This window comes from Gouania willdenowi, chromosome 4, assembly GCF_900634775.1.
Source record: "Gouania willdenowi chromosome 4, fGouWil2.1, whole genome shotgun sequence".
In the NCBI taxonomy this organism is placed as follows: Eukaryota; Metazoa; Chordata; class Actinopteri; order Blenniiformes; family Gobiesocidae; genus Gouania; species Gouania willdenowi.
This window is the reverse complement of record NC_041047.1, coordinates 38,887,549-38,914,761: the sequence shown is the minus strand read 5'-3', so window position 1 is coordinate 38,914,761 and position 27,213 is coordinate 38,887,549. Positions and strand designations below refer to the sequence as shown.

The window sequence follows — 27,213 nt, the reverse complement described above, 5'->3', positions numbered from 1 at the left end:
GCCAAGAAGCCAAATCCAGCCCTTTGGAGAATCCAATTCGGCTCACAGGAGGAAGTAAAAATTACAGAGAAATCATGAATCATTGTGTAAATAAAACTCAACGCTCCTCGTGCTTATATCGCATGATTGCAGCCATTTTTAGTGTTAAAATCCTGATATTGTTGGTTTCTTACAAATTTTGAATTTTAAGTATATGTAGAAGTGCAAACTAGGGCATAATAATGTTGAAATTATTTGTTTTATCCCATAAAATCTTTGGCCCCTGCCTTAGAATGTAGTGCTGTAGCACCACAGTGTAGCCACAATGGCAGAAAGAAATAAATAAGCCTAAAAGCAGACGTGACGTGTGTGTGTGTGTGTGTGTGTACCTGGTGTCTGATAGTTGACTCTTCTCATCTCCACAGGGTCAAAGGACTGAGCTAACTGTAGATCCTTGGCCTCTGCCATGTGCTCGTCTTTGGTCGGAGACGTTCTTTTCCTGAAAGTAGAAACCATCGTCTGTGTTATAGTTACTTTGTTTAAAGTGGAGAGTAGAGAAGATGTTAATTAAAACCCACACATCACCATAAACAGCATTACCACTGTGTCTATGCTGTAGGCATAAAATATTTGAGAAGTTAAATCAACTAGCTAACAACAGTGCTAACAAAATACAATGTTTTATGGAGGCTGCTGGTAAAAAAATAGCCCAAGTGTAAAAAGTTTTGGGCTGATTTTGTAGAAATGATTGTAATTCTGTCTTAACTAACAAGTTTGGACGAACTACGGCCAGGACTGCGAAACATCTCCGTGCCGAAAAGCACGAAGCACGTACCACGTTACCAAGAATTCATTCAAATGACTCATAGAATATCCATGTCAAATTACAGCCCTATTAAATGAGCATTAACAGTGGACTAGTCATTGGAAAAATGGGGCCCCCTGGCACCCCGTGACACATACGGCGTAATGGGCCCCATTCATATATTGGTATGTGTTAATGATTTATTATTTAAAAATATATCGTCAGTTTCTTGAAGGCTTCAGGTGACCCCCTCCCAGTATCTCGCGACCCCAAATGGGGTCCTAAACCCAAGGTTGAGAAAGCCCTTCCCTACGCACACACGCACTCACCTGTCCTGATTGCTGTGGTCACAGAGCAGCCGTCAACCGTCAAACATGAAGGACACAGAGAGAATCGGTCAGCAGACAGAACATGAATTAAAGCTCCGTTCTATCCACGCACATGTCACATCTCACGTTACGTAATCTTGTGTGATTAGGGAAAGCTGATGAAAGGGTATGGAATCACAGGAGTCCCAAAATTCAAAGGAAAGGCATGTAGAAATATAAAGAGAACCAACAATACAAATGTGGAAATATAATGGAAAAAATAATAATGGAAAAATATACAAATGTAGTCACATTCTTATTTTGTCATTGCTTTTTCTGTTTTGTCTTTGTCTTTTCCATCTGCGTTTTGACATTGATTTACTTCATGAAAAAAGCTGTCGGTAAACGCAAAGTCAAATCTTTCTGTCCAGGCTGACTAGTCGATACCTGATCACACGATTCCTGCTTGCAGTCGCTATGTATTAGTAGGTTTGGGGAGTAACGGATTACAAGTAACAGCGTTACATAATCAGTATACAAAAAAAGACGAAACTGTAATCCGTGACAGTATATTAAAAAACATGTAATCAGATTACAGGTTGATTCTTTTTATATACAGTATATAAAAACAGGGATTACTTCGGGGCCCCCAATGTTGAAACTTTGCTCCCATATAGAGCGATGGCGCCCCCTACGCTCCGTTTTCAGCAACGTTGGGGGGATTTTTTGTTGTTTTTTTCCTTTTTAAATCGGTACCGTCTTAAATAATTGTTGCGCACTTGGACACAAAGGGACTTCCAGGCGTGCATGGATTATTTTAATTCTCTTTTTAATCTGCATAACTGAGAAACGCATACATCAGCCACACCGTCAATTTAATACAGGCAATTTGCTCGGATGTTCCCGTCCCTGAAGCCACTTAGCTGCCCCCGATGCTGCCTGTGTGCATTCTCGTCCAATATATACAGTGTGCTTCAACCACACGTAGCGTGTAGCGACACATGAAGCTGCTCGTCATGTTTCTAACTCACAACGGATCATTCTACATGCACGCACACGGATGTGAACACCGTTGGTTGAAACGTTCCAGCTTAAAGAAACATTGGCTTTATTCTGGTGAGACGGGGTCGTGTTTTCTCACGTCGGATCTACTTCTTTCTCTACTGTCTGTGTGCGCACGTGCGTCCTCCGCGTGTGTGTGTTTGTTCCAATATTGGATATTAATATATATTGCTGGTCTCACATAATACCTCATTTAAATTTGAAAAGCGTGTCTTGGAATCAGTGTTTTGAATGAAATGTTATTTCTTGTCTCTATAGTGTGTGTGAGTATTTATTAGTGGAAGACCTATACTAAGCATGAGTAACTCTCCATCTACATTTATCATCATCTTCAAGTCAACAAATAACTTTAAGCTTTAAAGTTAAGCTGGAACAAAGATGAAAAAACTACAAAAAAAATAGCCTTTAGCTTTACTCCACTAAATTTGGCCCTCAGAGAATTATACATTTCAAAATGTTCCGCGCCAACGGAAAATTAAACATCCCTGGTGCCCAAGTGGCACAAACGCTCAAAGGTTTGGTTACATTTCACAAAAAAGGATGACAACAAGGTAACCTGCAATACTAAGTGGATATTTCATCAAAAGTAGAAAATACTACCAACATGCAGAAACATTTGCACACAGCAGCACGTGTTCTGGTTCTGCTCTGGAGTAAATCTTAACCCAGCAGCAGTTAACACGTCCTCTGTTGTTAACACTGCAGCCAGTATCTAACTAACATTAGTAATCATGTTAGTGCCATTTGCCTCATTGTAACAATGCTAACGTTAAATTAATGCCTTCTCACGCATTTAGATAATTTATTTATTTTTACCTTGTCTGTACATACAGACGAAGGTCAACACTACATGTGCTGCAATCTTTTTAGTGACACCTATGCATGTTTTATTATTGCGATAAAATAAATAGATTTATTTTATTCCTTAATTGTGACCATCACCAGTCCTCCTTATGGAAGGTTAAAACACTTTATATAAAAACAGAGGGCAGTGTTACACCTAGATATGGTTTGTTTTATTGGTCAGTCAGAGCAGACACAGTCTACACTCTGGTCAGACCAAGGGAAAAGGAGCAGAAGTCTTAACTTATATTACAAAATACAATATGAATTGATAATCAAAGCTATATATATATACCTATAAAATATTAATTGATAATCAAAGCAAAATAATATATATATAGGTGCAGGGGAAAGGAACAGGGGTGAGTGAGTTAGGGTGGGACAATGGAAGGCGTGATTGACACTAAACTATTTTGGCTGTGCATTCAATTTGCAGTAGAAGGGTTAAATGACAGAGGCCAGGATAGACTAATGTCACCGGGCAGTGAGTCATGTCAACTTTATGAGCTCATCCACCTTTTACGGTATTTTCGTGCTATTTTGTGTGTTCAAGAAGTCATTTTGTGTATTTATGTATTTTCTGTCATTTTGTTTATTTTCTAAAGTCTTTTAGTATTTTTGTGTTTTTTTATTTCTGTTTTGTGTATTTCTGGAGTCATTTTGTGTTTTTTGGTTGGATTAATTTTTTTGCATTTTCGGTGTAGTTTTGTGTGTTTTTAATATGGTCACTTAATCTTGCAACAAGCTCTGCAGCCTGTCAGACTCACCTCTTGAAAAACAAAATTCCAATAACAGTGGCGATGATGAGGATGACTGCCAGGACTGGGCCCATCACCCACAACATCTCTGCCTCCTCCTGAGGCTCTGGAATCACTTCACTGTGCTGCACCATGAAGGGCTCGGAGAACGGGCTGGCTGCAAACGTCCTCTGCTGCAGAACACGCACACGCACACACACACACACACTTTGTTAATATATCTCCTCACTCTAACTGTTTCCATTCCAGATTTTCGCAAAATAAAAGCGATATATCTAAATGTCGGCAAAGTATAATTGAGCTTTGAACGTGTTTCCATTTAAGGTTGTTTTGGGGAGGAGCCTCATACTTCCTGTGAAATCTCAGACTTTGCTGCAGAAAAATGGACGCCAGAACCTCCTTATAACACTCTGTATTCTTTGTTGTTTCACGTCTAATATGGCACTCATAATTTTAAATTATAATGATAAGAAATGTCCCAGTCTCACCTTCTGTTTACACTCGGAGAGCAGTGGTCATGTGACCAAGTAAATCACGTCATGAGACCATGTATCTCACGTTCTGTGATGTGTATTTGCGGTAAAAGTGTTTCCATAGCGCTTTTGCAACATATTTCAATATTGAAACGTCTGAAATACCTCCTCATGAAAGCGTGAAACCTTTTTAGTGATATTTTTGTTCTTTTTTGGGCTATTTAGATTTGCGCATTTCAAGGGTAATGGTAACACCGCTACTGTGTGTCAGTTACAAATCAGTGGAAATCCACTAAATCTGCTGTGAATTTCCACTGGAACTTAAAGGAACTTAAACAAAATATGTGCACCTCTTTATTAAAAGAAAAACAGTAAATGGCTTCTTTTTTTTTTAGAAAGTTTTCATACCTCGGGGCATAAACTACAAAGAGCTGCCATTTTTGTCAGGATATGACGCACGTTCATTGATTGGCACAGCCTGTTACTTTAAATAAATGGTGCATTATGGGAGGTAGAGGCGTAGTCTGTTTATAATTGTGGGAAGTGTAGTTTTACTGTCGTCTCTCGCCATGAAGCAGCCGTGTGTGATAAAGTGCAGCATCCAGGTTGTTTGTTAGGAGAGGATTAAATATCACCTTTCTCACCAACTATCTGCTTCTTGTGTGCCGCCCTGCGCTGACTCAGCATGCAGAACCAGCCTAACAAACAGAGCTGTTGTTAGCAGCAGAAACGAGCCATGGCTGAGTAGTTAGATGTTGGAAGTGCACAAATATGGTTAGAAACTGTGATGAAAGCGGCGTGAAAGGGTATCTGTTCATGGACGGAAGAATGCGCCGAGGATCTACACCTCATCATTTGTGCGGGGTGCGGTTAGTGCCATGACAACCGCCATAGTTTCCCCAGTCAGCAGAAATGTCTGAACAAGTACGTTTACAAGCTGTGTTGAAAGACATTCTGTGAAGGAATTCTGTCGGGAACAAGGGTTCTCATATCACCAAATTTGGTCCGACTGTAAACGTTTTAAGTGTGTATCCTGTACTGATATTATGGAGCCAACATCTGGATAACTCTGACTTAGTATTGTTATTTGGCTTAGAGATGTTTTTTCTCTTATTGTCATAGCAACCATTGGCGTTACACTCCGCCATTGTTCAGAAACTGTAGACCAACCGAACACTGTTGCCTAGCAACAGCTACCAGGAGTCAACAAACTTGCGTCATATCCTGATCAAAATGGCAACTCTCCATAGTTTATGGTATAAAATCATTCTGAAAAGTCCTTCTAATTATTTTTTTATTTTTAAAAAAAGTTGCACATTTTTTATTATATACATTTTCATTACAGGTAAACTTTAAAGCTCAGGAATATTAAAAAATAGAAGGTTTTCATGGGAATTACAGGAACATAAATATTAGCAATATTATATAATAATACACAGATTTTTATAAAGTAGAACTTTACAATTGTTCAATAATTCTGTTGTGTAAAAAAACTTCTCTGTGGGTTTTGCTAATGTTTTAGCTCGTGTGAGGACGTGGACGGACAGAAAGAGGAAACTCACAGACTCCTCGTCCGTCAGGTCAGCCAACACGAAGCAGACGAACTGCTGCTGCCCAGGCAGCGCTTTGTTCTCGTATCCGTTGTATTCTTTATCGTCCCCCAAAACGAAGGTCTCTGGAAGTAGATCCAGTTTGGCAGCGATGTAGAGCTGAAGGAGGTCCTGGCTCTGCCTCCTCTTCCTCTTCCTCTGCAGAACGCCGTCACTATCTGTGTCCAGAAGCTGCCACAGAAACACAACAGGAGCTTTAAAAAGCAGGCAATGCATTTCATAATGTCTCTGGTTTATGCTACAAAGAAATGTCATCATCATTACCAACAGGACTTTACCAACCACTACAAGCAATTCAATGATTCCTGTTCACAGGTGATGCATCTATGTTAGAACAGAAAGAATCAAATACTACAGTATTTCCCTCAAAACTTCAAATAAAACCAAATAAAAAGGTGTACAAATGGGCAACAGCAGCATGATCAATAATCAATCAATAGGTACAATGATGGCAGAATTGTAAGGCAAGGCAAGGCAAGGCAAATTTATTTATATAGCGCATTTCATACTCAAGGCAACTCAATGTGCTTTACATGATAAAACATTCAATTGTTTAAAATCAATAAGAACATTTAAAATCATCAGTAAAATCAATTAAAATCATCAGTAAAATCAATTAAAATCATCAGTAAAATCAATTAAAATCATCAGTAAAATCATCATTACATCAACAACATGACAAAAAATCTCTCTCTCAATCATATGCAGTAGAGAAAAAAAGTGCCTTTAACTTTGATTTAAAAATGTTCACATTGGATGCTGACTTCAGCTCCGCTGGCAGTTTGTTCCACTTCTTTGCAGCATAACAACTAAAAGCAGCATCACCATGTTTACTGTGAACTCTGGGCTCCACTATCTGATCTGTGTCCATAGATCTGAGAGACCTGCTGGGTTCATACCTGACTAACATGTCACTGATGTATTCTGGACCAAACACATTCACAGATTTATACACCAGCAGCAGAACTTTAAAGTCTATTCTGAGGCTGACTGGTAGCCAGTGTAAATACTTTAAAACTGGAGTAATGTGGTCTGACCTCTTTGTTCTGGTTAAGACCCGAGCTGCAGCGTTCTGAACCAGCTGTAGATGTTTGATGCTCTTTTGGGGGATTCCTGTCAGAAGACCATTACAATAGTCCAGTCTGCTGGAGATAAAAGCATGGACCAGTTTCTCCTGATCTTTCTGAGTCATTAAACCTTTCACTCTGGAGATGTTCTTTAGGTGGTAGAAGGCTGTTTTTGTGATAGATTTGATCTGACTGCTGAATGTAAGATCTGAGTCAATCAGAACACCAAGGTTTTTGACTTGGTCTTTAGCTTTTAAAGATCGAGACTCAAGATGCTCGCTGATAGCAGTCCTCTTTTCCTTGTTACCAAAGACAATCACCTCCGTCTTGTCATGGTTTAGTTGAAGGAAGTTTTCACTCATCCAGCAGTTTATTTTTTCTAAACAGTCACACAACACCTCAATGGGACCATGGTCATCTGGGTTCAGTGATAGATATAGTTGTGTGTCATCTGCATAGCTCTGATAATCAACCTTACAGTTCTGTAAAATTTGTCCTAAAGGAAGCATGTAAAGGCTAAACAGAAGGGGTCCAAGAACAGATCCCTGAGGAACCCCACAGGACATTGGTAATCTGTCAGATTCAAAGTTTCCAATGCTTACAAAATAGCTTCGCTCCTCCAAGTATGACTTAAACCATTGCATTACTTTTCCATTTAGTCCAACCCATGTTTGCAATCTGTGCAACAAAATTGTATGATCTACAGTGTCAAATGCAGCACTTAGATCCAACAGAATGAGAACAGATACTTTTCCTGAATCAGTGTTCAACCTTATGTCATTGATCACTTTGATAAGAGCAGTTTCAGTGCTGTGATGAGAATGAAAACCTGACTGAAATTTATCAAATATTTTGTTGAATGTTAAGAATTGACTCAGTTGGTTGAAGACCACCTTCTCAATGATCTTGGCCATGAATGGAAGGTTGCTGATTGGTCTATAGTTAACCAGTATAGAGGCATCCAGTGTTCTCTTTTTTAACAGCGGTTTCACAGCAGCTACTTTCAGGGATTTTGGTACGGTGCCTGATTGGAATGAGCAGTTAATTATCTGACATAAATCAGTGACAATTGACTTTACAACAGTTTTAAAGAAGTTTGAGGGTATTGTGTCAAGGCAACACGTTGATGGATTCAGCTGCTGAACAGTCTCCTCTATTGTTTTTGGGTTCACTGTAATAAACTCTGACATTGTAGTTGACTCATCCCTCAGTGGTTGAAGCTGTTCAAGCTTTTTGTGATTTTGCTGGTTTGTTCTGATGTTTGACCTTATTGATTGTATTTTTTCATTGAAATATACAGCAAATTCATTGCATTTTCCAGCTGACAGTAATTCAGGGGCTATCTGATCTGGGGGGGTTGTGAGCTTTTCAATTACAGAAAACAACGTGCGAGAGTTGTTGACATTTTTGGCAATAATTTCAGAAAAGTATTGCTGCCTTGCTTTGAACAAGCCATCATTGAATTTTCGCAGACTTATTTTGTACAGTTCTAGATGAATTTGGAGTTTTGTTGATCTCCATTTACGCTCAGCTCTTCTACAGTCAGATTTCAAATTCTGCATGATCTCAGTCCTCCTCCAAGGTGTTTTCTGTGTGTTTGGTTTTCTCTTAGTTTTGATTGGAGCCACCACATCTATGACATTACAGACGTTTCTATTATACTCATCCAGAAGATCATCAACTGTCTCAGCACTCAATGTTGGTGTCATTGCTATGGCTTTCATAAACTGTGCACTTGTGTTGTCATTTATGTACCTTTTCTTTAAACACACATAACTAGGGGGAACAGATGTTACAGTCTCTAGGTCAAAAAAGACACAGAAATGATCAGATAGAGCTAAGTCTCTTACATCAACAGCAGAGATATCAACACCTTTAGAGATAACCAGATCCAAAGTGTGACCTTGAGTGTGTGTCTGACCAGTCACATGTTGTGTAAGACCAAAAGTATCCATTAAAGCATACAGTTCTTTGGCAGTATTGTCCATGTTATTGTCTACATGAATATTTAAGTCACCTGTTATTATTAAAAAGTTGTATTCAGTGCATACAACTGACAGCAGTTCAGCAAACTCATCCATGAATTCTCCAGAATATTTTGGGGGTCTATAAACGACTAAAAACAGAACTCCTGAATCACCCTTCAGTAAGAATGACATATATTCAAAGGAGATAAAATCCCCAAATATTATTTCTTTGCACTGAAATATTGATTTAAAAATGGCAGCAACTCCACCACCTTTCCTGCAAGTACGACACTTATTTAAATAAATAAAGTCTTGTGGTGCACTTTCATTGAGAATAGTATTACTGATACCATCATTCAACCATGTTTCATTAAGAAATAAAAAGTCCAAGTGATGTGTTAAAATAATATCATTAATTAGTAGTGACTTGTTAACAAGAGATCTAACATTAAGAAGAGCTAATTTTAAAGACTTTACTGGAGACACTGGTGGACTTTTTGGATGACATGTTATAGGAGTCAAATTTTTATCTCTATAAAGCTTTTTGCTTTTCTGTAATTTCACAATTTTACCTGTGTTACCTGTCACCACAGGAATTAAAGAAGCTGCATTAACTCCATAGGGCCCTGACTTTTTCTGGTTGTTCCTAAAAATAGAGCTATTGCAGTCTGGACCCAGCACACATCAGACCTGTGTCGCTCTAAGTTGAACACAGCTGGCCTGAGGAGAAGAGTGATCCTGAGCCTGGTATCGTCGAGGAGGGATGGGTGGTGCAGATTGACCATGGTGGGGTAAAGGGTGGGGTGTCAGTCTTGTGCCAGCCAGAACCAGCTCGTTCATCTGGGCAGTTAAATCCAAGAAGGCAGGGGTAGGAGAGAAGCTGGATGAGGTGGAAGTAGGTGAATTTTGGGGTGAAGCAGGTGGGTCCTGAGATGCGGGGGTTGGGTTGACCTCTTCATTTTGGCGATTTTTATTTCTTGCTGGAAGCTCATCGACTCCATGTTCTTTCCTTGTTGTTTTGTTCTCCGATGGTACATGTTGTCCTCTGTCTTTATCAGAACTGATAGCAGTGTGACTGGTGAAGTAAAACAAGTTGGATGTGAAGAGTTTTACTCCAGCCTTGTTTAGACACAGTCCATCTGCTCTAAAAAGATGACGACGTTCCCAAAAAATAGGAAAATTTTCTATAAAATTTAGTGAAAGGGCAGCACAAGCCGAAGACAGAAATTTATTCAAAGAGTAAATCCTTGAGAATTTCAGATCTCCTTTGCGGACTGGAGGTATCGGGCCACTGATGAACACTTTAGGCAGTAAACAGCTTACAGTTTTTAGCAGATGGGTGAAATCCTGCTTTAACACCTCAGACTCCTCCTTGGCTAAATCATTTAACCCAAAATGAATCACAACATTTTTCAAATGTGGGTAATCTGCAACGATATGCAAGATTTTGTCAGCCAGGTCTGATACTGTGTCATTAGGTAAGCAGATCACTTTCACGTTGCTGCTAAACATCTTCTGAGCATCTTTAACAGAAACGTCTCCCACTATCAGTGTGTGAGGTTGTTGCTTTGGCCTACCATGTCGCTTTTGTTTTCCTGAAGCACTTTCAGTCTTCGCAGTTCCAGAAGGTTGTGTGTTGACCTCATTAGAGCCAGATCCTTGGTCATTCAGCAGTGGGGCGAATCGATTACCCAGTTCTACATGAAACTGGGTTTGTGACTTGGTGATGTTCCTGCCTTTAGCAGATGTCCACTTTTGTGCCTGGGCAGACAAGGGAGTTGATGTTGAGGCTGCAGTCTGTGAAGCCAGTGCAGGCCAGTCCGTCTCATTATTGATATCAGGGCGCTTTGCTCGGCCCGTTAGCCTTTGAAGTGGATATGACTTTTTCTTAGGCTTAGCTCCCAGGGTATTCCAAGGAGGACTCGCACCTGTTGGCTTATCAACGGGAACAGGATCCTCCCTAGGCCTGATAGCTTTGTTAGCACGGGCTGGTAGCGAGTTAGCTTTATCCACTCCGCTGTTTTGAAACAGCGGCACAGTCGTATCATTATCATATCCACAGTGTCCATTAACCTCAATGTTTACTTGTATTCCTCACACTGTAGTCTCCAGTTCAGTAATCTTTTGGAGGAGACTGCTGTATTCTGTTGTGGAAAGAGCCATTCTTCTGCTAGTTAGCTTGCTACTTGTAGCTAGCTAGCTTGCTACTTAGCTTTCCAGTTGAGCCAACAAATAAAAAAGCAGTAGATGATTACCTCAGAGCCAGAGTCACATGGTAAATGATAGAGTTTAATGTTGAGGTATCGCATCATTTCTCAGAAGAAAAAGTTCATGTTTAGTAAATAAATTCCTCTGTGAGCTCCGCTCTGCTCTTTTGCTGCTGTCAGCTCAGCTGCCGGAACCTTGTAAAGGGTCAAATATGTCAGTCTCGACTGGCTTACATACCGTATCTAGGGAAAATAATAGTTTAAATCTGCTGATTCTCAGCGGTTCTTTATATGGGTCACAAACTAAGATGAGGAGCAGTCTCTCTTAAAGGGAGAGCTGTAGACCTGCAGGACGGACTGGGCTACAGGAGCATCACCAATAGCTTGGTGAGATGCGACAACAACTGGTGAAAATATCTGTAAATGGTTCAACACAAAATAACAATTAATCTGCCTGAATCTGGGCTTGAAAACCATGAGGAATCAGCCCAGAATTACTAAAAAAAATCTTACTCTCCTTCATTACTCCTGCACCAAATTACACACCATTTACCATCTGTTTCTCCAACCTGTCCAAAGTGTAAATCAGCTGACGACACTCTGGGTCACCTATTCTGGTCTTGTCCTAAACTAAACCAGTTCTGGTCAGACATTTTTAATTGCTTCTCTGTTATATATGACTTTGTCATTACACCAGATCCTTCTACATCCATCTTTGGTAGAACTCAACACTTATTGAACTTATCTTATTTACAACAAAAAACATTACAATACGACATGGTTGTGGCGAAGAGGAACATTCTGTCCCTCTGGAAGACTGGAGATATACCCTCCTTCAGGACCTGGCTACAGGAAATGACCAACTTGTCACACATGGAGAGGGTCTGATATAGTGTCTCTCTCAGCTCTTCAACCTTTGATAAAATGTGGCGACCATTCTTGTCTTACTTATCAAAGACAACCTAAAGTTTTATTTTGCTTAAATAACTTTGTGCAAATAGTTGTCCACCTTTCTTTTATGTATACTGTAGTAACCTTGTACTTGTGCTGTCCTAGGCTAATGAGACATACCGTGATCTTTTAACAGTTAGTGATGATTCCTTAAAAATGTGACTTACTGTATTGTAAGACATTCTATAAGAGCATGTCTTTGTTATTGTTTTGTTTTATTTTTGCCCTGCCCTATGTTTCTTATTTCTCTATTTCCTCTTTGTCTTAGGGGTTTTTTTGTAGTTTTTTTTTTTCTTGTCAATGTACTGTATGTTTATAAAATTGAAAATGTATAAATAAAATATTAAAAAAAAAAAAAAAAATTCAGATTCCAAGATAGTCCCAAAGAAAATGGTTATTTGTCCCATTGGAACTGTGTGAGCCTTAAACATGAGCCTTAATATGAAAAACATATTCAGACTTTTCCTTTTTAAAGTGTAAAAACTGAAAGTACTGCTGCCTGGGAAACAGAGTGAAAGTAGAACCACAGTTTTTTCTTGTTGTTTTGTGTGTTTGGGGAGTCAATGTGTCACTTTGAATATTTTTGGGGTCATTTTGTGTGTTTTCTCTCATTCTTTTTGATTTTTCAAAGCCTTTTAGTATTTTTGTTATTTGTTTTGTGTATTTTGTTATCATTTGTGTGTTTTTGAAATCATTTTGTGTATTTTCGTTGCAGTTTTGTGTATCTTTTTTGTCGTTTTGTGTATTCTGGAGTATTTTTTTGGGATTTTTGGCGTCGTTTTGTGTGTGTTTTTGAAATGGTCACTTAATGTTGTAACAAGCTTCAATCCCTCTGCAGTCTCACACACTTCCTTTTCTGACCTGTGGGGGCAGGGATGTGCCTCTGCTGCATTTAGTCTACTTGAAGAAGAAGAACAACAACAACAGAGGGTAGAGAGAGTCAGCATGTCAGAATATGAAGGGGAAATGACACCATCGGCGCCATACAACGTGGACCCCTGCAAAGACGTCTGGTGACGTTTTAATTTGTTCAGATATCGTCTGTAGCCACACACGACCCTGCCCTGCTGTGCTAGGGATGGAATGTTCCATGAGGCTCTTTTTCAGTGCAGCAGGTCTATCATCAATTAGGCAAGAGTTATTACTAATACTCATGTGAGTTAGGCCAATCATGGATCTACTTTGTTATAGTGTTATAACTGTAAATAATCTGATTTTAATGTTGAAACTATTTAAATTATTGAATAATTTTTAAACATTAGACAAATATTTTGAACATAAAGTTTGTAAAATATACATACAAAAGAAAACCTTTAGGAATCAAAGAATAGCTGAATTGTTAGGTTTCATTTCTGGTATACGTATACGTTCTCATTCACGTACGAAACAAAATGCCTCTGCGATCGACCGGTAGATCGCGATAAACGCGTTAGGCACCTCTGATTTAAAGCATCCAGGTGTCACAGAGTGAGTGAAGGACAGACACCAGTGATGGTGTTATGTGCCGCATGTGGAAACGTCTGAATCCTCATCAAGCACATGCTGAAGTACTTTCATGTCAGACCTTTTTATAACTCCACTCCAGCCTAGAGTAGCAGAGCCTCTAGTATTCATTCTCACTAGTGTCACTCACCTCCTGTATGCTGATGTCTTCAGGGCTGTGCCATTTCCTCACAGAGGCATAAGTGGCAGGAACAACCACGATGTAGAACCACCTGAAAAACATCCAGCACATTTCTACTACCAGCACTGGAGTGTCTTCTTTTCTGATATGAAACTTGGACTTGGCCTTCAGGTAAGAGGGTCAGTTTGTTTTCAGCATATTACGCAAAAAGCCACAAGCGACATCGCAGGGTCTGAAGAAGTGGTCAGGGTTGGTAACCCAATTTGAGCAAATTTGGTTCAAATTGGTGGGGAAACAGCTGAGATATTGCATTTCAAATGTTTTAGCATTAGCATTAACCGAGCAATAGCATTAGCCGAGCAATAACATTAACGTACCATTGGCAGTAACCTAGCAATACCATTAGCTAGGGATGCAACGATTCACTCAACTCCCGATATGATTCAATTCACGATACTGGGTTCACGATACGATTCTCTCACGATTTATTTTACAAAATGGGACTGTATATAAATGACTGAAAAATATTCCTTTATTTTTTTTGGGAAAATACTATACTATTTTTCATTGTCAAAAGAATCCCTTGATGAACTATTCAAAACAATGCAATTTAACTGAAGATAAATCTTGAATGAAATAAATAAAGGAATAATACAAGTGAAAAAGAAGCTTATTATTTAAATTCTGGTTCTATAGTAAACAATACAAAACTGCATAATAGTTATTTTTCTTTTTAAAAGTGGAACTGAAAATGTATTTTGTGCCTTAACAATTGGACTAAAAAAACAAAAACAAAAAAAAAACAGTCATTTTACTGTATTTAGGTCAGATAATTGTTTGAACCAGCAGAGGGCGCTGGTAACCCAGTGGTCGGTTGGCATGCAGATATTTTGCAGTTAAGAAGAGATGCTATGCTAGCAGACAGAGCTAATAGAAAAACGTGACTTTTACAGATATTCACGTAATATTACAAATATTCTTTCGGTGCTAAAGGGGTAATGAATCATTTATGAATATGTTTAAGAGTAGAAGGCGGCCAGAAAGAAAGTATTAGTAGATTTCGCTCGCTGCCAACACTGCTGGTTAAAAAAAGTACTGCGATTCAATTTTCACAGCATCGATGTGAATCGTTATACCTATGAATCGATTTTTAACTGCCTTACGATTAATCGTTACATCCCTACCATTAACCTAACAATAGCATCAACCTAGCATTAGCCTCGCAAAAGCATTAACATAAATCTAGCATTAAAATTAGCCTAGCAATACCATTAACTTTGCATTAGCCAAGCAATTGTATTAATCTAGCATTAGTTTTAAACTAACACTAACATTAACTTAGCATTAGCATTAACTTAGCAAAAGCATGAACCTACTATTAGTATCAACCTAGCAATAGCATTCAGATAGCATTAACAATAACCTAGCATTAGCATTAACCTAGCACTAGCATTAACATTAACCTAGCAATTGCATTAATGTAACATTAACATTAACCTCGCAATATCATGAACTTACCATTAGTATTAACCTAGCATTGTCATTAGCCTAGCAATAGCATTAACGTAAAATTAGCATTAATCTAACATTAACCAACTAATAGTATTAACCTAGCATTATCATTAGCCTAGAAATAGCATTAACGTAGAATTAGCATAAACGTAGAATTAGCATTAACATTAGCTTAGCATTAGCATTACCTAGCATTAACATCAACCTAGCATATCACAAATATTCAGGGAAGAAAAGCTCTGTAGAACACGCACACACACCTGACATGCACCCCTGGGGGCTTTCCATGCATGCTGATGATGACTCTCCCATCTTGTTGGTAGACCGTGGGCTTTATGTTCAGCACATCTGGAGCCGTTCTAATGGAAACCTGCTGCTGGAGGCCACCGGCGCCGTTTTCCCGGCTCATCAGCACAAAGGAATACTCCGTGTCCGGCTGCAGCTGCGTTATGAGCTGCTCCTTCACACTGCCTGGGACTTCTACACTTTGCTGGTTGTAGAGAATCTGAAATAAAAAAGAAAGAAAACAGAAGCAGTCAGTAAACACAGTCCTCTGCTTTAGTAGAACTGATACAATCCCACCTTCAGAGGCACTTGAGGTGTGTAGGATTCTGGCAGTTCCCAGGTCAGCAGCACCGAGTTCTTCATCACCGCTCTCACACCAAAGTTCTTGGTAAACACTAGGGAGAAAAAACTGAATGATTATTCAGTGGTTTTTTTAAAGGTAAATGTTTGTGAAGATTTAAGATGATCAATTAATTTATAACTGAAAGAAGTTTTCCCAGAAAACCTTAGTTTGTTTATAGATAAACCTAAATAAAGAATCTAGTAGAAGAATCTATGGATAAATCACCCTTTTTAAACCAAAGACCTCCATCCATTCATTTATGTTACATACCCACGAAGGAATTGAAATATTTAGTAACATAATATGTTAATTCTACATTAGCTTTTGAAACTCAACTAATTTTCAGGACATTTTACGCACTATGGTCTAAAAAAAATCAGAAATGTAGTGGGGGGGTGGGGGGGGGTATGTGTCAATTTCTGTCCTTATTTTTCTTCCATTTTCAGCTTCCAATATCTGAGGAATTACACCACATAGGAAACTGAAATTTGTATCGTAATACAGCTCCACCTACTCTCTCAGAATAAAGAAAAAGATCTTCTATACATCCTATATGATGGACATGCCAGCAACTCAAAAATGGAAAAAGGTTTGTCCGGGTTTGTTAACATGTAGCATATGCCTCAGCTCCAGGGTTGGGGTCAATTACATTTTTCAGTTACAATTACATCTTCAATTATCCATGTTCCATTACAATTCATTTTTTTTATTACCATTAAATTACAATTATTTTTTTCCACCTGAAAGTCAATTACAATTATGCTCTCAATTACTAAATGTCTTAACCATGTCTTAAATCAGCTGTAAAATACACTAAAACAATTATCTGTCATCTAATTTGTTTCTCATCTCTAGTTTACCTTGTTAGGCTTAAATCAAGGTTGTACCCCTTGATTTATTTATTTTTTTTTTCAAATGGTAAAATTATCTTTATAACCTAGCTCATAACAGCCAATCCATTAAAAAACTAAAAAACTGCCTTTTATGAGGTACAGCAGACCATGATTCATGCTGAACAACTGTACCTCTTTGGGTGTGAAGATTCACAAGGTATTGTTCACCTTTAGGAGGTAGAGCAGACAAGGATTCCAAGAAATTCAATAGGTCAGTGACTTTAAAGGTGCACTCACAATGTCAGCCCAGGCAGGGCCAGGTCGTGCATGTGTGAAACCATTGGGGGCCCATTGGGGGCCCGATGTGTGGTTTGTGTAAGTGTTAACTTCCAACCAGTCTTTCGTGGCCTGGTTGGAACAGACCTTGTTGGTCGCTCATGTATTTTGTATACAGGGACAAGGCTGGCCTAGAGCAATGAGTGATATGTGTAAGGTTTTTATTGAATTTTCATGCCAATTACAATTACAAAGTCAATTATCTAAAGTCAATTACAAATCAATTACAACAGCAACAATTTTTTGAACTGTACAATTCCAATTATAATTATGCCATAATTGTAATTAATGATCAATTACGTGATTACCATTATAAGTCTGTTTCACTGCATCCTCCCTATCTGCCTCAGGACCAAAGATGGCAGCAGGAAAAAGTTCAGCTTAATAGTTTAATTCAGACTCAGAGTGGATCAGAGCTTCAATCATTTTTTTGTTAAATTCGACACCTGTGATTTTAGTGATAAACATACCGAGATAAAAAAAACTGCCTTGTATCAGCTCCTCCTCAGATCTCTTTCTTTGATGAAGAGGATGTAATTAAAAAGTTTTAAAAAATGTAAACCAAGGAAATGCCCTGGCCCAGATCATATTGGTGGTGAACTGTTAAAACCTTGGCTCTATTTTTAGTTACATTTTTAACATGTTTTTACTCAAGCAGAAGGTTCCATCCTCATGGAAGCGGTCTGTTGTGGTGCCTGTTTTTAAAACTAACAACTCTAACACACTTAACGTTTTTTGACCGGTGGCTTTAATGGTTATGAAGCAATTTGAAAAGTTGGTCAAAGGAGAAATACTGTTAAAAACTGAGAATCTACTGGACCCTCTTCAGTTTACTCATAGAGGTTATAGAGGTGTACAGGACGCCACAGCTACTTTACTAAATCTTATATATAAACACCTTGAAGGTACGAAGAACCATGCCTGACTACTCTTTGTTGACTTCTCATCAGCCTTTAACACGATCCAGCCTCATCTTCTAGCTGACAAACTGTTTTATTCCTTTGGTCTGGATGCGTATCTCGTCAGAACTTTTTAACAAACAGATCACAGCAAGACCGACTAAACAGAACATTGTCCAGTCTTTTAACCTCCGCCACAGGTTCACCTCAAAGCTGTGTTTTGTCTGCACTGTTATACATCTTGTATACAAATGATTGTTTTAGCCATCAAATGAACAGATTCATTATTAGGTATGCTGACGATTCTGTCATCGTTAGCCTGCTCGGTAATGATGAAGTCAATCATGGACAGGTTCTTTTTACTTTTTTTAAACTTTGACTGCACATGCTGTCAAAGGTCAACACTACAAGAAGTGCAATATTTTAAAGACAGCAATGCATGTTTTGCTATTGCAATTAAATAGATACATTTACTTTTTTTTTGCATAATTGTGATCATCACCAGCCCTCCCTAAGGAAGGGTAAGAAACATTATAGGGTAAGGGTAAGAAACTTTATTATAGGGAGGATATAAAAAGAGAGGGCAGTGTTACACCTAGCAGAGGGGGAAGGGAACAGGGCAGAGGGAGTCAGGGTAGGAAATGGAAGGGGTTGGGTAAGAGGTGACTGCTTTAGAGGGGAGCGTTAGATGTGATGTTATAGTTGTGCATATTGTGCTGATTGTGTTGTGAATCCATTCAGCCAGTCTGGTGATGACAAGTGTGAAGCTTAGTTTTAATGGTGGTGGCTGTGAAAAGAGGGAAGGAGCGAGTGGTTATATTTAAAACTAATATTTGGGATCAACGTGTCTAAGGTTAAGCCCAGTACGAGTTTATCTCACAGGCCAAGGCATGCCAGTGCATCGTAGACCAATGTATGTGCAAGAATCGCTTCTGCAAACCCAAGTGCCACCCCGGGCCCGAAGACGCAGCCAGGCCAGCAGAAAGAGCGGGGGCCAAGGGCCCCAGGTCCCTAGACGCCCCCAAGATCCCAAGCTGAGAGGCAGCCACCGCTTCCCACATGCACACCAGAGAAACCCCAAAGGAGCAGAGAGCCCAGGCGCACCTCCCGAGCCTCCCAAATAACACCCCACTGATGGTGCGAGCGTAGTTATTGTCGAAGTAAGGAACCCGCGCACAGCCCCAAGGCGGTAGAGCCGCAGACCCTGGATCCGCAGGGCACCGCCCAAGCAGAAGCCACCCCACGCCGCACCCGCAGGCATGCAAGGGCATGAAGTCTGGATAACATCTTTAAAAGTCAAACACTGAAGAAAACCAAGTCCATTTGTATGGACAGAATTCATCCTCTACCCAGACTACAGACTGCTCCCCTCTGGCTCCCGACGAGCTTTCCCCCAGCCACTAAAAACAAACATAAGTTCTCCTTTGTGCCGATCTCCATCAGGACTTTAAACACAGAGGACAGGAGGAGGAGGTAACCAGGATAAACTGCTGCTTTAGTCTTTGCCTGTGCATCGATTTATTTATTTTATTTATTAGGCAGTGGTCTACTTCTCCTGACGTTGTGTAAACAACACACATTTGCTTATAAGTCATTTGCTGCTCTCACCTCTTGTTTTATGGTGTATGCTATGTTCTGTTTGTGGTCATGATTGATGTCTCTTGTCTGCTACAAATCAAATTGCCCTTCAAGGGACAAACTAATAAAGTGAAAGTGATTTGGACAGAAACCGTCATATTGATCTGTTGATGCCATTGATCTGCGTTGATGCCATTGATCTGCGTTAATGCAGCAACAGAGTCTGTCAATCAGTCGATCAGCACCATTTGAATGATCTACTGAGCATCATCCAGCAGGTCTGAGCTCCGACGCAGCGCTTGTCACGCACACTCATTTGTGAACATTGTGCCATCGCTGCGTAAATTGCACAGTAGCTCAGCTGATTCTGGCCTGGCATCAACGCAACACAAGAGTTTTAGGGTCAAAACATGGAAAGAAAGACAGGAGCTCCCTGGAGCGGTGTGTCCGACTCCGGAGCGACATCCATGGAGCTCAACGCAAAGCATCTTCTGCACTGCAGCCACACGTGGCACACACGCGGCCTTTTACTCTCCCTCACACACTTTACTCTGCATTTTCTTATTCAGTGGCTGTTAACTATTAACTATTGTTTTATTTAAATTATTTTCTTATATTAGAAAGATTAAGTGGAGCTTTTTTTTCCATCTCCGCTGTTTGTTCACTGCAGTAATGATATGTGTGCGAGTTAGCACCTTGTTGTGGGTTGTACTATTTTCAGCACATAAAAAAGATACCGCAAACAGTTCCTGGTTTGATGAATTGCATTACGCTCACTGCATTCATTTATTTGCATTTTCTCCTCCCATTTTTTTGCGCCCCTTATGAGATCCGCCTACTTTACATATTCATCAGAGAGAAATGCACTAAATGGATTGTGGGCGCATTGTGACACACTGAAGACGTGCAGTCCTGATTCCCCGAGGTTTGTACCCCTTATTAGTGTGTGGAGTGACATTTGCACAAGTTTTAATACCCCTAAACCTTTAGTGACTCTGTCCCTCTGTGTCCTTACCTGGCATGGAGGTGGACATGGTCCTGATTTGGATGCTAGGGCTAATGGGCCCTCCCCCCTTGCTGGTGAAAGCTTGGACTCTGATGTCATAGGTGGTGTCAGGCAGCAAACCGTGGAGGGTCATCTGAGTCTCTGCTGTGCTGTTGGTGTTATTGTGCTGAATATTAATATCACGATACAACACCAGGTATTGGACTATTTTCCCATTCCTTTCAGACAGAGCGGGGGGGTTCCAGGCCAGCTTGGTGGACGTGGCACTCAGGGCTTCCACGCTGAGGTTCTGTGGGTAGCTGCTCGGAGCGTCCTCAGGCGTGCTGATCTCCTTCACACACTCGTCCCCGTTGCCTGCTCGGTTTCTGGCACTCAGTTTGAAGATGTAGACGGCTCCTTTGTGGAGGCCCGTGACGGTGAAATGGTCATCAGTCTTTCTGAAGCCTTTGATGGTGAATGCTTCCTCCTCTGCTCTCTTATACTGGAGCTGGTACCCAATGTGCTCCCCCACCATCTCCTTAGGGGGCTGCCACTGGATTAGTGCAGTGTTCCAGGTTGTAGTGCTGATCAACATCGTGGGCTTCCCAGGCACTGGAAACACAAAGAAATAAACAGTCATACTTTATTTGACATTCTATATATAAGGCTGACATTATCATTATCATTATCTGTCATTAACATAAATAATGTGTCATGAAATTCACTAAATTATGACATTTGGAGCCATGTTAGCATATTTGAGGTTAGGTGGAGGGATTTAGTGGGGTTGGGTAGGGTTAGGGTTAAGGTTAAGGTTATGCATTTTTTCTCAATAAAACCATCTGAACGGTTCTGGACCGTTCAGTCTGGAATAGGGAGTCAAAGGTAGGGCGCGGGCCAACCCGTGTTACTCGAGTTTCTCAGTGAGGGTAACAAAGGGTTAGGGTAACAAAGGGTTAGGGTAACAAAGGGTTAGGGTAACAGAGGGTTAGGGTAACAAAGGGTTAGGGTAACAAAGGGTTAGGGGATAGGGTAATGAAGGATTTGGGGTTAAGGTAACGAAGGGTTATGGTAATACTGTAAAGCGTTAGGGATTCGGGTAATGAAAGGTTAGGGTAATAAAGAGTTAGGGGTTAGGGTAACGAAGGGTTTTCCAATATTTGAAAATAATCCAAAATCCATATATTGATCTGGATCCCCTCCAAAATGTAATAAAATCTTCCAGGACATGAGGTCTATCTTTAGTTTAAAAGTTTGGTCAAATCTGTTGAACACCTTTGACATAATCCTGCTAACAAACAAATTAACAAACAGTTTGCTCTTTTTCTGTGTATTTTTTTAGCCATCTTGTGCATTTTTGTTGTTCTTTTTGTATCTTATGTCTCATTTGTATGTTTGTTGTTGATTTCTGTGTTTATGGAGTCATTTTATGTATTTTTGTAATCATTTTTTGTATTTTTCTCTATTTTGTACATTTATAAAGCTGCTTAATGCATTTTTGAAGTCATTCTGTGCATTTATTTTCGGAGCCTCACAAAATTAGTCTGAGGGTTGTGTGAGTCCTAAAATCCTGGCCATTCTGGGGTTAGCATTAGCTTAGCATTCAATTAGGCCCCTGTGTTTATTCATCTGTCAACCTCAGAATACAGAATACTCAGAAAACAATTCACTTTATCAATTCACATCATGATTGCAACCTTGAAATACTTGGCAGAAAATTCTAATTATTTGGAAATAGAGTCTGATAAATAAAGTAAATAAATAATTAGCATCTAAGACTTTTAGTTTGTATCATTTATAATACATCACGTGCAATGTTTTTCTCACTTTTTTCTTCTTTAAACAAACAAAAACATGTACAACCAAAATGTTTCAACCCATTAAACAAACGTAGAAAATAACAATGAAAAACCCATGGCTGAAAAGGAACTTTTAGTTAGTGCTTGAAGAATATAATATAGATATGTCTTCTCTAAGTATGCATACTTGTGTCATTTTAACCTTTTTTTACCCAAATAATAAAAAAAAGATTATGTTGCTTTAAGGGAATTCCAAATGTATGAAATGGAATAAAATGATAACTGACAGATGTGCAAATAAATCACCTTATATACGTACAGTACCTGCTGTATTTATTTGGATACACATATTTTCAAGACAGTTTTACAATTTTTTATTAAAAAGCTATGACATTTTAAATATTTTTACAATGCATGTATGCTGTAACTATTCCTATTGAAGTTTCAGTAAAAATGTGTGGTGCAGGGGTCACCAACACGGTGCCCGCGGGCACCAGGTAGTCCACATGGACCATGTGAAGGGCCCCCAGGAGCTCGGGTTAGTCACCAATGAGCTCCATCTAAAATCTGATTTACTTTTCAGGTTTGATACTCACAAATATAGATATATATATGGGAGATATGTAGATAGTACTAAGTAAAGTTAAATACTGTTGCACGTGATAACTATAATAACCATTTTTAAGTCATTTTTTTTAATGAAACATTGGGACAAATGGTTTTAAGTGTTGCAGATCTGGCGTATGGAAAAAATTCGATTTTTTTAAAAACAGGGTGGATTTTAGTAAAACATGACATAACATGTTATACGATTAGCTAAAAGTTGTTTGTTAGTAGCTCTTGCAGAACATGCGGTACTGTGCAGTGCTGTGAGGGCGGAGCTGCTGTGACTGGGAGTGTCTTAACTTCTCTAGGAGCCGCACTTATAATTAAGGCATTTTTTGGAATTTCCCCCTAGTGGCAGGTCAGTAAAAAACGGGGATGGACTTACACTTGTTAGTAGCTAGTAAATTAGGAAGATGATCAATTTCTATGAAATTTAATGAAAATAAAACAGTTGCATAAATTAGGAAAAATAATGTGTAACATAAACATTTCTTACCTTTTTAAGTTACTGCTGGTCTTTCTTATTATCCTACTTTCTACTTAAAGTGAAACCGTGAACATTTAGTATTTAAGAAGTATTTTTCTAACTGGGAGCCCTTCAGACTACACAGTAGCTATGAAGGAGCTCACAGTTTCTGAAAGGTTGGGGACCACTGTTATGGAGCATGAATTACTGAACCCTGGTGGATTATCTGTGCAATGCATGTATCAGATTAATTACATCCCACCCCACAAAAAAAAAAAAAAAAAAATATATATATATATATATATATATATATATATATATATATATATATATATATATAGCATTGATGATGTAGAGATGTCTGTTCAAAGGAACTCACCAGCTCCTGTGGTCTTCACCACCTTGGCCGTACTGGGAGCTCCATCACCTTTAGTGGTATACGCAGACAATGTGACACTATAAGTAGTCTCTGGGAGCAGACCAGTTATTACAGCTTCCTGTAAAATCAAGTAGAAAAAAGACAAAGAACATGAACAATGAACTTCTACTAGGTCTGTGTCAGTAGTGGATGTATGAGCTGATTATAGGTGCTCAATGACTTCCGTTACAGAGAATAGTCGCTTCACAATGATTTCGCTTCCCACTGGGTGTTTTATCGCCCCTAGTGAAGGTGAAACATTAAAAGGAAAACAAACACACTCAAAGTTATGCACCGTTTTGTCGTCTACAGATGAAATAAAATGTGATTTCCCTGAATAAGCCTCTCCTCTTTGGCCTCCTCCTTTAATGATGTTACACATTTGGTACTCAGTCAACTTTACAGCAGCGGCAGCCTTTTAATCATGGAATTCATTTCTTTTCTCATTCAACAAACACCAACAGGTAACACGAACCACCAGTCCTAACACTAGATTCCAGACTCAAGATTCAAGATATTTATTGTCATATGCACAGTAAAACCAGACAGTTGCACCACACAATGAAAATCTTATTTTGCGAGTCCTCCCTTTCACAGTAAAAAAAAAAAAAAAAAAAAAAGCAAACAAAATGAAGAGGTAGATTAAAAGAACCCAACTATTCCCAATTAAAGATAACTAATAATACTAAATACTAAGAATACTAAAATACTAGACTATAATAATACTAATAATAAAATATAAAATATAAAATATACAAATATAAAGTGAGCATGTGAGTGGCAGAGTAGCAGTATACACATTTTTGATTCTAAAGTACGATCGTGCGTTGTTGCAGATTTGCAGGGGAATGGCATTAGTACAATTGTCAAAATAACAGTTATTACAATGCAGTAGTGCAAATGGTTTTCACAGTCCAGCAGTTTAATCAGTGGTGTGGTGGGATGGTAGGGCAGGGGGCTTTGTGAGAGAGTTGTTCACAAGCCTGATGGCCTGTGGGTAGAAGCTGTTTGTCAGTCTGGTGGTCCTGGATTTCAGGCTCCTATAGCGCCTGCCTGATGGCAGGAGAGTGAAGAGTCTGTATTGTGGGTGAGTGTGGTCCCTGATGATGTTCAGGGCTCTTTTTGTGACCCTGGCGTCGTAAATGTCCTGCAGTGAGGGGAAGGCAGCTCCCGCGATGTACTGTGCAGATTTTATCACCCGCTGGAGAGCCTTCCTGTCCCGGGCTGTGCAGTTTCCGTACCAGACTGTGATGGAATTGGTAAGGATGCTTTCCACTGTACATCTATAGAAGTTGCTGAGGATTTTGGATGACATGCCAAATTTCCCCAGCCTTCTTAAGAAGTACAGTCGCTGCTGGGCTTTTTTAATGTTCTGATATGTGTTGTGAGACCAGGTGAGATCCTCAGCACGCAGCCCTGGGGGGTCCCTGTGCTTACGGTTCTTGTGCCAGATGTGTGTTTTCCAACTCTGACTGACTGAGGTCTGTCTGATAGAAAGTTCAGTACCCAGTTACAGAGAGCAGGTGTCAGACCAAGAGTGAGGAGTTTTGTAGAGAGTTTGTGTGGGATAACCGTATTAAATGCTGAGCTGTAGTCGATGAAGAGCAGTCTGACATATGTGTCCTTACCCTCCAAGTGTGTGAGGGTGGTGTGGATGACCGTGTTGACTGCGTCGTTCGTGGACCGGTTCTCACGGTACGCAAACTGTAGAGGGTCTAAGGTGTCTGGGATGGTCCTCCTGATGTGCGTCATGACTATCCTCTCAAAGCACTTCATCACTATCGGAGTGAGTGCGACGGGACGATAGTCATTCAGGCAGGTCACAGTGTTTTTCTTTGGGAGGGGCACGATGGTGGTTGTCTTGAAGCAGGTGGGCACCAAAGCTTGTGCCAGCGACAGGTTGTAAATGTCAGCCAGCACCTCAGCCAGTTCTGATGAGCAGACCCTGAGGGCACGCCCGGAGATGTTGTCTGGGCCGGCCGCCTTAGTTGGACTAAAATGCATTTATTCATATTGAAACATGAGATATTGACAAGACAAAACAAATAAGCATTAAAACCATGACAGTAATCAACCAGTATTTCTATTTGAAAAATGCTTAAACAACAAATTACAATCAATGCATGATAAAAGATAATACTGGTCTGTACATGCAATGACCCTCATTTATCAACCTTGTGTTAAAAAGGGTGTAAATTTTAGCTCACATTGTGTCGCACGACAGGACCAACGTGTGGTTTATGAAACATTCATATCTGACCAATCCCAGCGTACAAATGGTCGGCTAAATTTGATAGTCATTAACATGTTACGCCCTTAAATCTTCCGGGTTCGGTGTCCCCGCCCACTGAGATAAAACAAACACAAAGCAAGAAAAGACAGGAAATCCCCACATCTGAGGTGGAGCAAAACAAAGATGTACTTTTTGACATTGTTAAAGCTGGACTTAAAGGTACGGTTTAGCAGCATTCCTGTGTTGCTGTGCGTTTGCCCTGTCGCCCACCGTATAAAGGAGCTCATTTAAATGCTCTGTGGAAGAGGTTCAGCTACAGAGCATGTGACGTCTGCCCCCCTGTGTGAACAAATTCACAGCAGAGGTCCTGGAGAGAAACACGGCAATATGACATTCATACCGAACTCAGTTGTCCGCACGCATTAGGCAATAAATACCACTTTAAAAGAAGTTAACGAAACCCTTAAAAAAAGCCTTAAAATAGTCTAAATGTTGTCTACTGTCTGTGTTTATTATGCCTCCAGTCAATTTCAGCTATAATTCATCACATTACTAATTACATACTGCAGCACATGGGTAAAGGTTTCATGTGTGATTTATATTTTAAAGCATGAATGAAGTGCGATCTCCTCCGTACAGATCCTAGCTGCTGTACAGCAGCGTTCCCTCAGTCCAAGACAGAGCAGAAGCAGCGCTGCACTCCAGAGTGTATGAGTGTGTGTGTGTGTGTGTGTGTGTGTGTGTGTGTGTGTGTGTGTGTGTAACATTGTATCAATGCACTCCTGCTCAGTTTACCAGATGGGTTATACAGTATTCACTGGAAGGAAAACCAAAACTAAAGTGGTATCAGACATAATGTGGGCTTTTGGAAATGCATTTTACTTTGTTTGATTTGTTTTAATAATCCGCTTAGATCAGTTCTGAATGTGTATCTGCTTATTCTTAAATGACAGCTGAGGCTTGTTCAATATTTTATGTTCAGTCTCAGTTTGATTTTGCTGCTGAACCACAAATCCACACTCAGATTATTGTACACGAGGTCAGACCTGACGTGAGATCTGATCGTAGTGTAAGGCTGCACAGTTAATCAAATTTTAATCATGAATATAATTTTGGCCTCCCGATAAAATTAACCTGATTGTTGGTGATTTTTACTTTTAAAATGCAGCCTCTGATGGATATAAAACTGCAGTTTTAGGGTTTTTTTAGGTGGGGTGCTTGCTTTAAACGTGACCACACGCCCCCATGAGTTGATTACCTAAATAA

At 39.6% G+C, this 27,213-nt stretch overlaps 1 protein-coding gene across 5 annotated transcripts in view; it reads right to left on the bottom strand.

Annotated features, from left to right (window-relative positions):
• Nucleotides 1–27,213, bottom strand: part of ptprfa (protein tyrosine phosphatase receptor type Fa) — a 147,238-nt gene that overhangs the window by 37,561 nt on the left and 82,464 nt on the right. For all 5 annotated transcript variants that reach the window (XM_028443395.1, XM_028443399.1, XM_028443396.1 and 2 more), the window contains 9 exons: nt 23,676–23,793; nt 20,456–21,037; nt 15,749–15,846; nt 15,427–15,671; nt 13,664–13,745; nt 5,791–6,009; nt 3,765–3,928; nt 1,114–1,125; nt 369–478 (listed from right to left, as the gene is read on the bottom strand). In XM_028443395.1, coding sequence (XP_028299196.1) covers nt 369–478; nt 1,114–1,125; nt 3,765–3,928; nt 5,791–6,009; nt 13,664–13,745; nt 15,427–15,671; nt 15,749–15,846; nt 20,456–21,037; nt 23,676–23,793 — 1,630 coding nt within the window. The remainder of the gene's footprint in view (nt 1–368; nt 479–1,113; nt 1,126–3,764; nt 3,929–5,790; nt 6,010–13,663; nt 13,746–15,426; nt 15,672–15,748; nt 15,847–20,455; nt 21,038–23,675; nt 23,794–27,213) is intronic.